The 14,420-nt window shown below is 34.5% G+C and overlaps 1 protein-coding gene across 2 annotated transcripts in view; it reads left to right on the top strand.

Annotated features, from left to right (window-relative positions):
- The window catches only part of LOC106061922 (fasciclin-1-like), a 139,860-nt gene that overhangs the window by 40,177 nt on the left and 85,263 nt on the right, over nucleotides 1-14,420 (top strand). Inside the window, exons 11-14 of one of the 2 annotated variants that reach the window (XM_056017272.1) lie at nucleotides 3,725-3,910; nucleotides 4,351-4,453; nucleotides 5,621-5,756; nucleotides 7,118-7,499. The exons of the other annotated variant lie outside the window; for it this stretch is intronic. Coding sequence (XP_055873247.1) covers nucleotides 3,725-3,910; nucleotides 4,351-4,453; nucleotides 5,621-5,756; nucleotides 7,118-7,299 — 607 coding nt within the window. The 3' untranslated portion in view covers nucleotides 7,300-7,499. Of the gene's footprint in view, nucleotides 1-3,724; nucleotides 3,911-4,350; nucleotides 4,454-5,620; nucleotides 5,757-7,117; nucleotides 7,500-14,420 lie in introns of those variants that run through there. 2 annotated transcript variants of the gene reach the window in all.

Here is a 14,420-nt window from a genome sequence, read left to right as displayed (position 1 = left end):
TATTTCAGGTTTGTGTATACTAAGCCTGTGACGGCAGCCTCATATAAAGGGGACTAATTCAGCTTTTACCACCACTTCAGTCTAGTACAAAATGCTTTCCCTTGTCTGAGATACCAAACAAATCATTAATTACCAATAGTAATCTTACCTTATCTTATAAAATACAGACGTTACTTCAAAAAAGAAGATGATTACGTCCTACGCGTCATGCATTTAGTCATGCATAGTAACCAATGACTTAAATTCAGCCAAGTCACTGGTTTTCCTGGCTTGCTCAGGCAACCCATTCCATGCTCTAATAGCACTAGGGAAGAAAGAGTGTTTGTACAAATTTGTCCTAGCATATGGGACAAGGAATGTGCCTTTATCTTTGTGTCGTTCAGAGTATTTTATTAAATTTTGTTTTTGTATTTGAAGATTATGGTTAAGTGTTTTATGTATGATTGCTACTTTACTTTTGAGCCTTCTGTCCTGAGGGCTTTCTAAATTTAGTGATTTTATTAAAGGTGTTACTCTAGTCAAATGTGAATATTCGTTTGTTATGAATCTCACAGCTCTATTTTGTGTCTGTTCCAGTTTTTTTTAATGTTTTCTTGAGTTGAGGGGTCCCAAATGGAGGATGCATATTCTATTATTGGCCTAACCAAGGTTAAATAAAATTTTAGTTTTATGTTCTTATTTGATTTATAGAAATCCTAATAAATCCTAATGCTTTGTTTGATTTTTTTGTAGTTTCATCAATATGTGGATTCCATGACAGTTTTTCATTTATTATAACACCTAGGTATTTTGCGTTTTTAGTCTGTGTTACTGGTTTGCCATGAATAAGATAAGTGGAATTAATTTGTTTTAGTTTTTTTGTTACTCTTAACAACTGACATTTTTCTGGGTGGAAAGACATGCTCCAATTTGGTTCCCATTTCTGTAATTCATCTAATTCTTTTTGTAAAATATCTGTGTTTTGTGTTGTTTTTATTGTTCTATATATTATGCAATCGTCTGCAAATAATCTGACTTTTGTTCCTGAAGTAATGCCATTTGGTAAATCATTTATGTAAATTAAAAATAGTAGTGGACCCAAGACTGTTCCTTGAGGTACACCTGAGTTTACTGTTATCGGTGTTGATTTAGAGCCATTTATTATTACAGTTTGTTCTCTCCCTATCAGAAAATCTTTAATCCACTGATGCAGTGGACCATTAATACCGAAATATTTTAATTTTTTAAGCAAACTATGGTGGTGAACTTTGTCAAAAGCCTTAGAAAAATCTAGAAAGATAGCATCTATTTGTTCACTATTATCTAAACCTTTTGAAAAATCATCAATTAGTCCTATTAGTTGTGTTTCACATGATCTATATTTCCTAAAGCCATGTTGGTATGGTGTGAGGACATCATGTTTGTCTAAGTGGTTTATGATGTTGCTACATATTATGTGTTCTAGGATTTTACATGTGATGCTGGTAAGTGATACTGGTCTGTAGTTTCCTGGGTCAGATTTTTCTCCTTTTTTAAATAGGGGGGGTGACATTAGCTTCTTTCCATTCCTTTGGTACTCTGCCCTGGTTAAGTGAAGCCTGAAAGAGTATTTTGAACACTGGGGCTAGCTCATTGCTTAGTTCTTTGAGTAATCTAGCTGGAAAACCATCAGGTCCAGAAGCTTTATTTGGTTTGGTGTTGGCTAATAGTTTTTGAATTCCATTTTCTTGTACTACTGTATCTTCTATGTTGTTTACTTGGTTCAAATTCAGTAATATGTCTTTGTCTCCTGGGGCTGAGAATGCTGATGCAAAGTATTTGTTTAGGATGTTTGCTTTAGTTTCATTATCATTATGTATTATGTTATGTTCATCTTTTAATGGCGCTATGCCTGTTGTTTCCATTTTCTTAGACTTAATTAGTAAATTAACTAATTGGTTAATATTTTTATTGATTCTTGTATTATTAGGTAAAAGAAATTATTGTGCAAAATTTCAGCTAGATCCAAGATTGGGTGTGTTATAAGTTGAATTGGTTCCCTTGAAGAGGCTTGAGTCCTGAGTGAACAAGTTATTTTAATACATTTGAAAAGCGATCAAATACCCCTTCTCTCACACACCCCATTTACCTATTAGCTCGTAGCGAATTGAGATTGAGAAAGCTAGAAGCATGAAATTGCGCTAAACAAAAACAAGTGGTAAAAACATTTCTAATCCCATATTTGTTAGTCTAGATCTTATAATTGGCCTCCTTCAGTCGTAGAACGACTATGGTTCATCTCACAGCACACTTCCTCATGTGACTGTGGAGCCCTACTTTGGAGAGACATTCCCGTCCACAAATAGCGCAGGTTAAGGTGGCTTTTGCTTGGGTGGTAGAGGAGCTGGCCGTTTTTTGGATGTTACGTTTTTCTTCCTGAGCTGAGACCCATGTACTTTCACTGTCCATAACTTTCTTGGTCACTTTCTCTCTCCATCTGGTGCGGTCTAGAGCTATGTCTTCCCTATTGTAAGTATTGATGTTTACTGATTTGAGGTCCCGTTTTATTACATCTATGTAACGGAGGTGGGGGCGACCAGTTTTTCTTGTGCCAGTCGCGAGTTGTCCGTAGAGGATGACTTTCGGGATGCGCTTGTCCTCATCCGGCGCACATGTCCAAGCCAGCGCAAACGGCGTTGTCTGAGGGCTATAAATATGCTGGAAATACCTGATCGCGCAAGGATCTCAGTATTGCACACTTTTTCTTTCCATGTGACTTTCATGATCCTACGGAAACATCTCAAATGGAATGAATTCATTTTTTTTTCTCTTGCTTTGCGTAGGTGGTCATGATTCACTTCCTTACAGCAGTGTACTCATAACGCATGCCTTGTAGACTTTTATTTTGGTGACGTAGTTAGCTTATGATTTTCCCAAACTCTTGGATTGAGTCTAGCGAAGGTCGATGCAGCCTTCCCTATGGGTTTTTTTCATCTCCTCTTCTAGAGACAGGTCATCTGTAATTGTGGATCCCAGATAGCAGAATTCGTTTACGGCGTCCAGCTTGTTATCGTCTATGAGGATCGAGGGTGGTGCTGTAGTAGGTGGTCCCATAACATTTGTTTTCTTCGTGCTAATAGTCAAGCCATATTCTTTACAGGCCTGAGAGAAGCGGGACATTAGTGACTGAAGTTCCTCTTGCGTGTGTGCCACTACCGCTGCGTCATCCGTGAATAACATATCTCTTACGAGGGTGGTTCTGATTTTAGTTTTGGCCCTCAGTCTGGCAATATTTAGGAGTTTGCCATAAAATCTGGAATGGAGATAGATGCCTTCGGTGGATTTGTCAAACGCGTTGTGGATCAGCAGTAAAAATAGTATTCCAAAGAGGGTTGGGGCCAGGACACATCCTTGTTTAACTTCGCTGTTTATACTAGTCTAGATCTATTACAAATGTAATTACATGAACTATCCAAATCAATAGATACAATTACACTTAGTATAAGCTTTCTTTTTAGTAAATATTTTTTCATGAATTTCTTGTTTATTTATTTTATGTTTTTAGCTACCGATAAATTTATTAATGATTTTTTGTAAATGAAATGTCAGATTATATATTAGTATTGGGAGGCTTTGAGCGTAAAATGAAATCATTGATACAAATATATTTGTTAACTGTTGTTATTGAGGTTATTATTTTTTGCTTATTTTCTATTTGTTTTATTGTTTTTTAACACTTAAATAAAATGGTTAAATGGTTTTTCAGGTCTACATATATTCAACTTCAGTATCTTGGACTAGACAAGTATATGAGAGACCCAACTCTAACACAAAATGTAGAATGTACTTTTAGTGCCAGTGCTGCAGCTGGGAGCAAGCCGCCATCCATTGGCACTAATGCCAACAGCAATACCAACAACTTCGTTGGACCTTGTGGAGTAGGCCCACTCAGGTATCTTATACATTTTGACATTCATGATGTATTTATATATACGTATGATCTTGATTTCTTGAAATTAATTAATTAATTTAAAAAAATTGTGTGTGTGTGTGTAAGTCTAAGCACTATTAGACACATTGTCACATTCACCTATCACTAATTATCCTACCTGGAAGTCACACAAAGAGTAATGTTATTACTTACAATGAACCCGTAACAACTAACATTTTCATTAAAAAGGCAAGTGGTTAGATATGTTTGAATCAATTTTTCTTCATGTATTTGTCCCAATATTTTTTATAAAGAGTAACTACAAATGTTTTAAAGCACTAAATAATTTATTTTTTTTAAAGTCTGTAAACTAGCTATTGTATACACTTAAATTAAGATATAAACATTTTAGTAAGTAAATGAAGTAAGGAATCCACTCTCTATATTCTTTGTTTACAAAGATGTGAGTTCACATTTTTTGTGCCCAATGGAACAGCTATTGAAAACTTTGCACTGACTCCTTATGGAAGACAAGTAATGAATGAACCTCAACGTTGGAGATGGGTAAGTAGAACAGTTGTCAATGTTTACAATATTAAACATTGTTTGCAATATTTTTTGATTAGCAAAATTAAATTAAATTATAACATTTAAGTACAACCCCGGACAACAAGACTTTTGATTAACTATTTTAGTTTTTTTAAAACTATAACTACCACTTTTACAACGCAAATATTTAGAGTAGTGCAAGTCCATAGTAGGTAATTTAAAGAGGGAACCGCAGTAAGCGGATATTTAAGCTAAAACAGAAATTAGATATTGAACAGACTAAGCTGTTTAAATCTAGTAAACAACAAACATTTACAGTGTAAGTATTAAATACAACCAAAGTATATAAAACTTTGACTTATTACCTTCAAACGTATGCTAAATAAATGCACTGGAAATGCAGGGACGTTAATTAGCATTAACCGACCAAAAACTTGCTTGCCACATGATAAGAATCTATTGCTATCTACCATCACAATAATTAAACTATCTAACCCTAACCCAACGAAAAATGAACGCATGCATACTGACGTGGGCTTATATAACGTATTGTATGCCTACATGTAAAAAGATTCAGAAGCCTTAGGAACTTAAAATTTATACAAAAAATTCTACAGTAAATCGCAATCATTAAGGGACTTCATCACCTTTGCAATCCTGTTTCTGATTTTCAGAATTGCTTGTAGAGTCAATAATTGTCTTTGATGTATCCAGAAATGTAATCCAGGATCAAAAAATTTCTTCTAGAATTTTGAATGATTTAATAGACATTTCAAATATATTGAACTACTCTAAAAAATTGTCTATTGAGCATGATACACTAATGATGTAGTGCAATGTGAGGAAACGGATAGTGTAATTTGGACTTTTTTTTTATATAGAAGAGGGAAATTTATCTGCAAAACACCCTGGTAGGGGGTTTTAAACACAAAACCCCCATGGCTGAGCTGGGGAAAGTGATGGTTCAGTATTAAAATATCTCCTAAAATAATCAAAATCAAAGCAAAAATTTTTTCTTATTCATTTAAAAAAAAAATTAAATGGGGACACTAAATCAATTAAACAATCTATTTTATCTAAAATTAAAAAAACTTTGTTTCATTCAGTTGTTTATTCAGATATGATAGAAAAAAAAAACATTTTGGAAATCAAGCAATACATTTGTTTAATTGTATTTTCCAGATAATGAGAAGATTGATGACTTCCAGAGAAAAGATTTACATAGATCAACTTGCAGTGGGAGCTCCAAGAAGTTTTTATGCTGATAACGGAGAAGAACTGATTGTGCAGGTTGATGCTGGTAGCAGTGGACGGCAAAGTAAGTGTATAATAGAATTACTCATTTCTAAACATCAACACCAAAGTAAAACAGTGCAATAGTCCACCAGAGCATCTGTTTTTACTGGCTTCCAAAATAGGAAAATGCCTCTATAAATGTGTGTGCTCTCTCACTCCGCTCTTTTATACAAGATCAAACATAGACCTTTACCATTTGCATATGAAAAGACAAAAGAGTTGATAAATGTATTTTATATATTTCAAATTCTGTCTACATACATCTTGAAAGTTGTTTAATTACTTCCTTATGCGCACATAATGCTATAGTCTGCTGATTCTTTAACATACTCAATGACAGGGTTAATGTTAATTGTACAAAATGTAATGCACAAACTAATTACACTTGATGACCCCCCCCCCCCAAGAGACTGTATCATCCCAAATAGGGTACATGTATAGATGTATTTTAAGTAATGACTTTGTTCCATATCAAAATGTACTGATGACAGGGCACTATGCTCTTCAATAGCTCAGACCAATTGTATACAATAATAATGATGCTTGTCTTTAAGTGTGACGGTTAAGGATGAGTGTCTGCTCGAAACATCAGTTTAGGAAAACATTTTCTACTAATAAATATGAAAAAATAAAGAAATGATCATTGGTTTTTGAAAGGGAAAAGTAGAAATAAAAAATGTTTCAGTAGTGGTAGTGCATTTATTTTGCTTGAAATAACTTTTACATTAGATTATTTAAGTTTTCATTTTTAATACTGATAACAATAAAAAGACTAAATACTCCTTTAGGACATTGCGATCTATGGGGCAGATGAGGTAAATGTCATCTGTTTCTGTTGCCCACGGTTAACGAGGGTGTCATGTGACCAGCAAACCTACCAAACGCCTTTACATTCCCCAACTAATGTCAGGTACCCCTTAGAGCTGCGTGGACTTAGAGGCGCCTATAGATCCCGAAATTAAAAATCCCAGTCTTCACCAGGATTCGAATACTGGACCATCGTTTCGGAATCCAAGTGCTATAACGCTCAGCCACCGCGCCTCCTACATAAGCATATTCAGCATTATAAATTCCATTATATCCGCCTGGCTACTTAATCTCTAGATTAAAATGTAAAATAAATTAATTTTAATTCCTTTGTGTCTCATTTCAGTTTTATTTTTTCTTTTATTAAATAGCCTCATAGATATTACACAAAAATCCCTCACTTTCTTGTAGAAAACTATATGAGGATGTTGTCTACTAAATATGTTTGATGAGAAGGAACTAGCTAATGAACACCGCTAATCTTACTCGTTCAAGTGTAGTCCATTAAAAGAATAAAATAAAATTGTCTTTAAATATGTATTGTTACACACCAAATAATGATTATTTTTATTCCAGCTGCCTATATCATGTTTGAAGGTATCAGGGCTCAGGTAGTTCACTCTGACATTGGTGCCACTAATGGAGTCATCCACATCATCAGTTCACTGCTGTTTGTACCAGAGGACTTGGCCCGAGATGTAAGTGGGCCTTCAACAATCGAAGTCTCACAAACTACGAAGGCTTCTTGTCTAAATTGAAACCTTGATACAAAACATTAAGGTCCTTTAGATCAAGGTTCTGTTTATGTCTGTTTATAATGTGAATATTACTTTTGTTTTATTTTAAATATTACACACAAAAATCTTAATTTGTATACACAATAACCAATAATCTTTATTGTTTGGTAAAAAAAAACAACAACAATATTTGAGCTTTATAAATAAACTTGTGATGCAATCGTGGCTTGTTTTTTTTTTTTTTTAGTAAATTCGAGCAAATATGAGCAGTAGAAAAGTAAACGAAAACAAGATTTTTTTCTATTGGTCAATAAAGATGGTTAATTTTCATAATTATCATCATCTGTACCTTGACTTTCATCGTAGGGGTGCTGTGATAGTTCGCATAACAAATTCGTTCCAGCAGCTGTTCAAGAGAGAGGCTGGTCTATTCTTTCACTTTGTCCATCAAGCTTTTCTTTGGACAGCATTTTTTTCATGCTCCCTCTACTGTACCTTGAATGATGACTTTTGACAGTGAGTCATGTCTAACAATATGACTGAACCAGCTCAACTTTAGTCTTTTGACAGTTTTAAGGAGTGCTTCCATTTAGTCAGCCAGCGTGTCGACTTGAGAAAGTAAAATCTCATAATACTTTTAAGATATTTGTATGGACTCTTCCTGGCTTTGTTCTTGCTAGAACACTGTAATAAAAATATGTTTTTTTAAATATATACTTTATCAGTTAACAAATATATTGTTATAACTCTGCCATGCACACCGCCATTCAATATACCTTGTAGTATGTATTACAGCTGCGAGTTCACCACATACACATCATTTCACGTATATTGAACAGGTACCAACAGGACTAAAAGGTTCAATAACTAAGTTAACTCCAGATGAACAATATAAACAATCTTTAACACAGAATGGGCCACAGTCTAGTCCTTCACTAATAACGATGTTTACCCCTTGAAAGTCTAGCAGTAACTGATTTTCTAAATTTCTATTCTAATCTCTAACCCAAAGTCTATGTCGTCACTATAAAATGTACGTTCACTGGCGGTCTAATAGAGTGCATAACTAAACTAACTAAACTAGCTATCTGACACTAGAATTAGATCTAAAACTAGGTCTAGATCTAGCTAGATGTATGTCTAGTTTGTATGACAAATGACAATGGATATATTAATTTTTATTTGCGAGGGGAAAATCTTAAGACTTGAATTGTTGTCATTTGTACACAATTGTAGCTTAAAGTAGGTCAAGAATTATTTTTTTCGTGTTGCCAATGTATCTAATCTTGTTAGAAGAATAAATCTTTTTTAGTTTCTCTTTATTACATGTAACATGTTATTAATTTTGAATGTATGGATAAGGTTAATAATATTTTTTTAAATATAAGTGTACGCTAAATGAATATATGGGGATGAGGGGTAAAGCACTTGGAACTGGAAGTCCCGTGTTCCGATCATTGTGAAGACTCTAGGTGGATCACTTCGGGGGCCGATTTTGAGTTTGTGTTTCACACAAACTGTCTTTGCAACCTTGTTTTTCTCTATTTTTTTTTTTAGTCCTATGCCGCTATGCGAGGTCCCCGCCTATCGGAGACCATAAGCGGCTGCCTAGTTCACCTATGCCTATGGCACACTTAGGATTACTAGAAGTCCGGCAAAATTAGGACATGTCCTCCTTTTTGGGGTCGTGTCCTCCGGCCTGCCGACGTTTGCCAAAATTGTGAAAATGTCTGGCTTTTTAGAAAGCTTATATCAACTTACTATGTCTGTCTGGTAAAAAGTGTGTACACGTTATTTCTCGGATCAAGTTGAAACTTTGCACAATTATTCATTGACATAGACAAGACATGAATTAATATTTTAAAAAGTAACCCAATCAGTCAATTAATTAGTGGTAATTAATTATTTTGTTTGATACCAACAAAGGAAACTAATCCTTTAGTATTCCCAGGTATGACTACATTTAGCCCCCTTAAATTATTGTTAACACTATTTTTCCCTTGTGCATTCTCTAATCAAGTTAATTTATCTTTAACTTTGAAGGAACATTCAAAACATGTAAAAACAACGCCAAATGAATCTTTGAAACATTATTATTTTTGACATCAAAACGAAATCACATCTTGAATATTCCTTGCGAATATGTGGATCCGACAGGGATCCGACTCCGACGGGGTCCGCCTCTGAGTTTGTGTAACAACACAAACTCTTTTTGTAATCTTGTTTTTATTGATACATGTCTTGTCTATGCCAATGAATAATTGTGCGTAGTTTCAACTTCATCTGAGAATGTGGTGTGGAGAAATGACGTTTACACAATTTTTATCAGACAGACAGACAGAGTGAGTTGATGTAAACTTAGTTGAAAGGATCAAACTCCCATTTTTACGGTGATGTCCCATTTGAGAAACAACAAACGTACAAAGAAAATTTGCCTTTTCTCATAGGAGGCTCTTATAGCTTTACCCCCTGGCAGAGGCGTAGTGAGAGTGGCAAGAGGGCGGGGGGGAAAGCGCATACGCAGAGATAAATTATTGGAGATATATTAGTTAGGTAATACATTCTAAGTTTATTTGTGTTTTATTATTAAATACTTTTTATTTAAAAACCTTTATTTCTATAGGAAGTTCATGGAAAATGGTGTGTGTGTGGGGGGGAGCAATCAAATTTTGTTTCCCCGGGCGTACGTTTTCCTTACTACGCCTCTGGCCCCATGGGTTGCTGTTTTGAAAGCGAAGCAGGTAATAAGACTGGTATCAATATTTTCAACATGAATAGCAGCTATGAACAAACAATATTAATAACGCAAATTAAACCCCAACTTCGTAAAAAAAAATGTGCATTTAAAACAAGATTGTCTGAGAACACTCATAAGAGCAATGGCTTAAGGAGCAGAGACACCTCAAAACGAATGATCACCTTATTGTTGGACGCTTTGATATAAACTTTGACAGAGAAGTTTTTAAAGAGCCAACTTTTTCTTCCTGGTCTCTGTGGGGCCTATTGAAATCTATAGGTTTTTCATTCACTAGGAAACTAAATTGCATTTAAGTTAAATGAAATTTGAAAGTGCATTTGTTTGCCTGTCAATGTGAGGGAGCGTATCATGACTCATTCTTTGTTGTTGTTTCGACTTGTTAGAATTAGGCTTATTCCTTTCTTAAATCATTCGATCTTCTAAATCAAGGGCTAAGGAACCCCTTCCCCCCCCCCCCCCCGCAATGAATTTTTACTTACGTAAAGGCTTAAAAAAATAATATGAAATATTACACGTATTAGGTCCTGTGGGTAACGAAACGAAAACAACCTATAACAGCGACTATTTGAGCTTTACTTTATGATTGTTTCTTGTCCCCTGGCCACACTAATGCTTACGTGAACTGGGTGACAAAATACATACATTGCTTTACATCAGTGGTTCCCAAACTTTTTTATCTCGTAGACCCCTTGCCATGTTTTCCATTCTTCGGTAGACCCCCTGCATTTTTTGGAAAATTCTTCAACTTTATTTGTGTTTTTCTCACTGATTTCTAGGCCATTCATTGATGAAATTCAAATTAAAATGAAGCAAAATAAGATTAAATATGCATTATAGGAATTGACTGAAACGCCTATTGCAGTATTCCCTTAAGTTCGTTTATTATTTTCAACAATTATTCATTTATTGAGGGGGGGGGAAGGGGTACTTAGATTTACGAAAATTATTGAAGGGGTACGCATATTTGGTATATGTTGAAAGTTTGGGAAACACTGGCTAACAAGTTTGTGTAACATTTCAACATTAGGGTTCAATTTAGTTAGATTTAATCTATCATAACTTCTCGATTAGATGATGTTGGTTTTAAATTTGAAAATTAGGAAATTTCATCCAATCTATTGTATGCTTCATAACTTAATCCTCACAAGAAACTTTGAGATTATGCCTTCGTTTTGATCAAATTTAGGTAATCACCTTGTAGCGTAAGTTACCCTCATTAAATTTATGAAATAAGTCTGTTAAAATTGGATTTTTAGCACCCAAGAACTCAGAAATAAATATTGTCAAACATAAGCCTTTCGACAACTATCATTCTTCATTGTGAAGGAGCAATTGATCAAAGTTTCAGGCAATGAGCAGTTCTTTATGGATTTCTTAATTCATAACAAAAAGAAAGCATGATAATAATTACACTATATTATCAGGCAAGGTTAACTAGTCCAGCTTTTTTTTTTAGAAGTATGTCTTTGGAAAGTAATTACATAAGAACCTTTCAGTTTCTTAACTCCTCTTACCATTACACCTTTGAACTGAATTGTTGTTTAGAGAAATTTGTTACTATGATATCGGATGTGTGTGGATTTTAATAGTGCAGTTTTCTGGAGTTTGATATAGGCCAAGAAAAAATATTGTAAGAACTCACAAACCTCTTTTCTTTTAGGATCTTTAATCAAACATTTTGTTCTACTGTTATGAACAAAAAGTGTTGAAAGTAGGCTATTTCAAATCTCAATCTATTTTTATCTTGTTGTCATTGTCTCAAATAATGTTCCAGGTTAGATAGTTTCATTGTAACTTAGCTTAAAACTTTGTTACAGAAAAAGCACATATGAAATGATTTGTTCGACAAGGACGAATACAACAAATGACTAGTAACCAACACTGTACTTTCTACAGTTCTTTTTAACAAGGCCATGTACATTGTTACTTTCATGTATTTAAAATAAGATGTTAAAATTTTAAAATTAAAAAAAAACTCATTAGACTAAGAGAATTACAATTGAAAGGATTAACTAAGGTAAAATCATTAATCGGAAATGAAATTTAAAGTCATTACATGCTTAAATGAGATCCACTATAGTAGACCCCCATTTACAGGTCATAGACCCCCAATTTATTTTTTCACTTCCGTAGACCCCTTGGAAGTCCTCGTAGACCCCTGGGGGTCTATATAGACCACTTTGGGAATCACTTCTTTACGTCCTGGTTTCACATAGTCATTCTTCTTCTTCTTCTTCTAGCCAGTTTTATTGCTGCTGAGCTGTGAGCTCTTTTGCAGACTATGCCAAGGAAAAAAAGTGTGCTGTTTTCTTCAGTTGTTCAGCACTGCCTACATGGTATTGGTTATGTTGGGCTGTAGTGGAAGTAGGGTCTGCCTAAGGTAGATTAGGGAGGGGCATTCAAAGAGGATATGGTTTACGGTTTCAAAGGGGTGGGCGCAGTGTCTGCAAAGGGGGAGTTGTGTGGAGTTTATTTTGTTCAGGTGGTAATTTAATAGTGGTGTGTCTCCTGTTCTTAGTTGGAAGATTGTAGATTGTTCTTTGCGGGAGAGGGAGTTAATACTGTCCAGTTTGTTAGGCATAGTCATTTCTTTGTATATGGCTCTGCCTGTGTTTCCTGATGCCCATTGGTTGAGCCACTCCTCTTTGTGATTGCACATTGTCATTCAAACAGTCGCTAATGCATTATGAACAAAGGTACAAAAACACACAAACTTAAAATCGGCCCCCGAAGTGGTCCACCTAGAAACAGATGGACAGATCTAGACATTGGAAAAGGATCGAACATATTAGGCTGTAAAAAAAATATACTTTAAAAAATATTTTTAAAATGCATATCTATTTTACAGGATGTGACTCACAAAAAAAAAAAAAAAGAAATATTTATTAACTAAAAAAAGAAAATTGGGGTTCGAGCTTAGAACCTTCTGCGTGAGGGGCAGAAGTGATAACAACTACACTACGGAAACACTATATTTGAAATCTTTCCTTATACTTTCAGTTTGAAACAAACTATACATAGATCTTGCTAGATCTAGATCTAGTCTAGATCTAGAGTTAGATCTAAGTCTAAGTAATTCTAACTCTAAGTCCTAAGTCTAAGTCTGTCTATATCTAACTAGAGTTAGATCTAAGTCTAAGTAATTCTAACTCTAAGTCCTAAGTCTAAGTCTGTCTATATCTAACTAGAGTTAGATCTAAGACTCTAAGTCAGTCTAAGTCTAACTCTAGATCTAGATCTAGATCTAGAATCTTGATATAGAATCTACTCTATATCTAGACTAGAACTCTTCGTATATGGATCTACGTAGATCTGGCCTCTATTTATTATTGTTATTTAGAAAAAAACGAAAGCTTAAAACCTTTGGCCACATTACGAGATCTACGGGGCTCGCAAAGACCTTTCTTCAGGGAACAGTGCCAGGGAAAGAAGAAGAAGCAGACAGAAAAAGCGATGGGAGGACAACATTAAAGAATGGACAGGCCTGCCATTGAGAGAGGTTCTGAACAAGGCAAAAAAAAGGGAGGAATGGAGAAAAACGGTCGACAAATCTTGCCTGGTGCCCCAACGGTCCAACAGACTAAGGGATAGGTAAAGGTAAGGTAAAAATTTAGATTCAGATTGTTGTCAAGTGTATAGCCTAATCATGGCATCACTGGCCTAATGAGAATGTGTGAAAACTTACAATTGAAACGAAGTTCGTATCAAAATTTTATTTTAAATATAATATTTGAATCAGTATTCTATTCAATGAGTTAGATAATTAATGGAAAATATATTTTATAATGATCCATTGACACTTTTACCATTGTGACCTTAGATGCAAATGTTTTGTACCAATGCGCGAATCTATGAATGAAGTTGTTTTATTACTGAAAAAGCTTGTAAACTTTTTAATAAAACTTACTTCCCCTGAAGATATTCATTTAAAAGTGGTGTAATTTTTGAAAAATCTGCTTGCATATGATTTTAAAAATTAGATTGTTGACTTTTGGAAATGGAAAAAGTAGCCGTTGCCGTAGAACTTTGAACTATCTAAAATATTCTGATGTCCAATTTTCATTTTCTCTTCTAGTTTCTGAGATCTAAACGGGACGAACGGACAGACGGACGGACAGGCTACACAAAACTAATAGCGTTTTTTCACCTTTTCGGGGGCCGCGAATAAAATGGTGAATGTTTACAAAATTGTATATTTAGTAGTGTGCGTAGGGTTACCATACATGTACGTATCCAAAGGAGGCCAATGTTTTACAAAGGAGGATACAAAAAAAACAACAAATTAAACTTTTAAACTTTAAAAACATAATTTAAAAAATTAAATCATATAGTAATTTTTAATATTATTGTAATGCAGTTTTGCATACAAAATTTGTCAAAGGAA

This window comes from Biomphalaria glabrata, chromosome 18, assembly GCF_947242115.1.
Source record: "Biomphalaria glabrata chromosome 18, xgBioGlab47.1, whole genome shotgun sequence".
Taxonomy (NCBI): domain Eukaryota; kingdom Metazoa; phylum Mollusca; class Gastropoda; family Planorbidae; genus Biomphalaria; species Biomphalaria glabrata.
The sequence above is the reverse complement of the archived record's forward strand: the minus strand, read 5'-3'. Positions and strand labels throughout refer to the sequence as shown.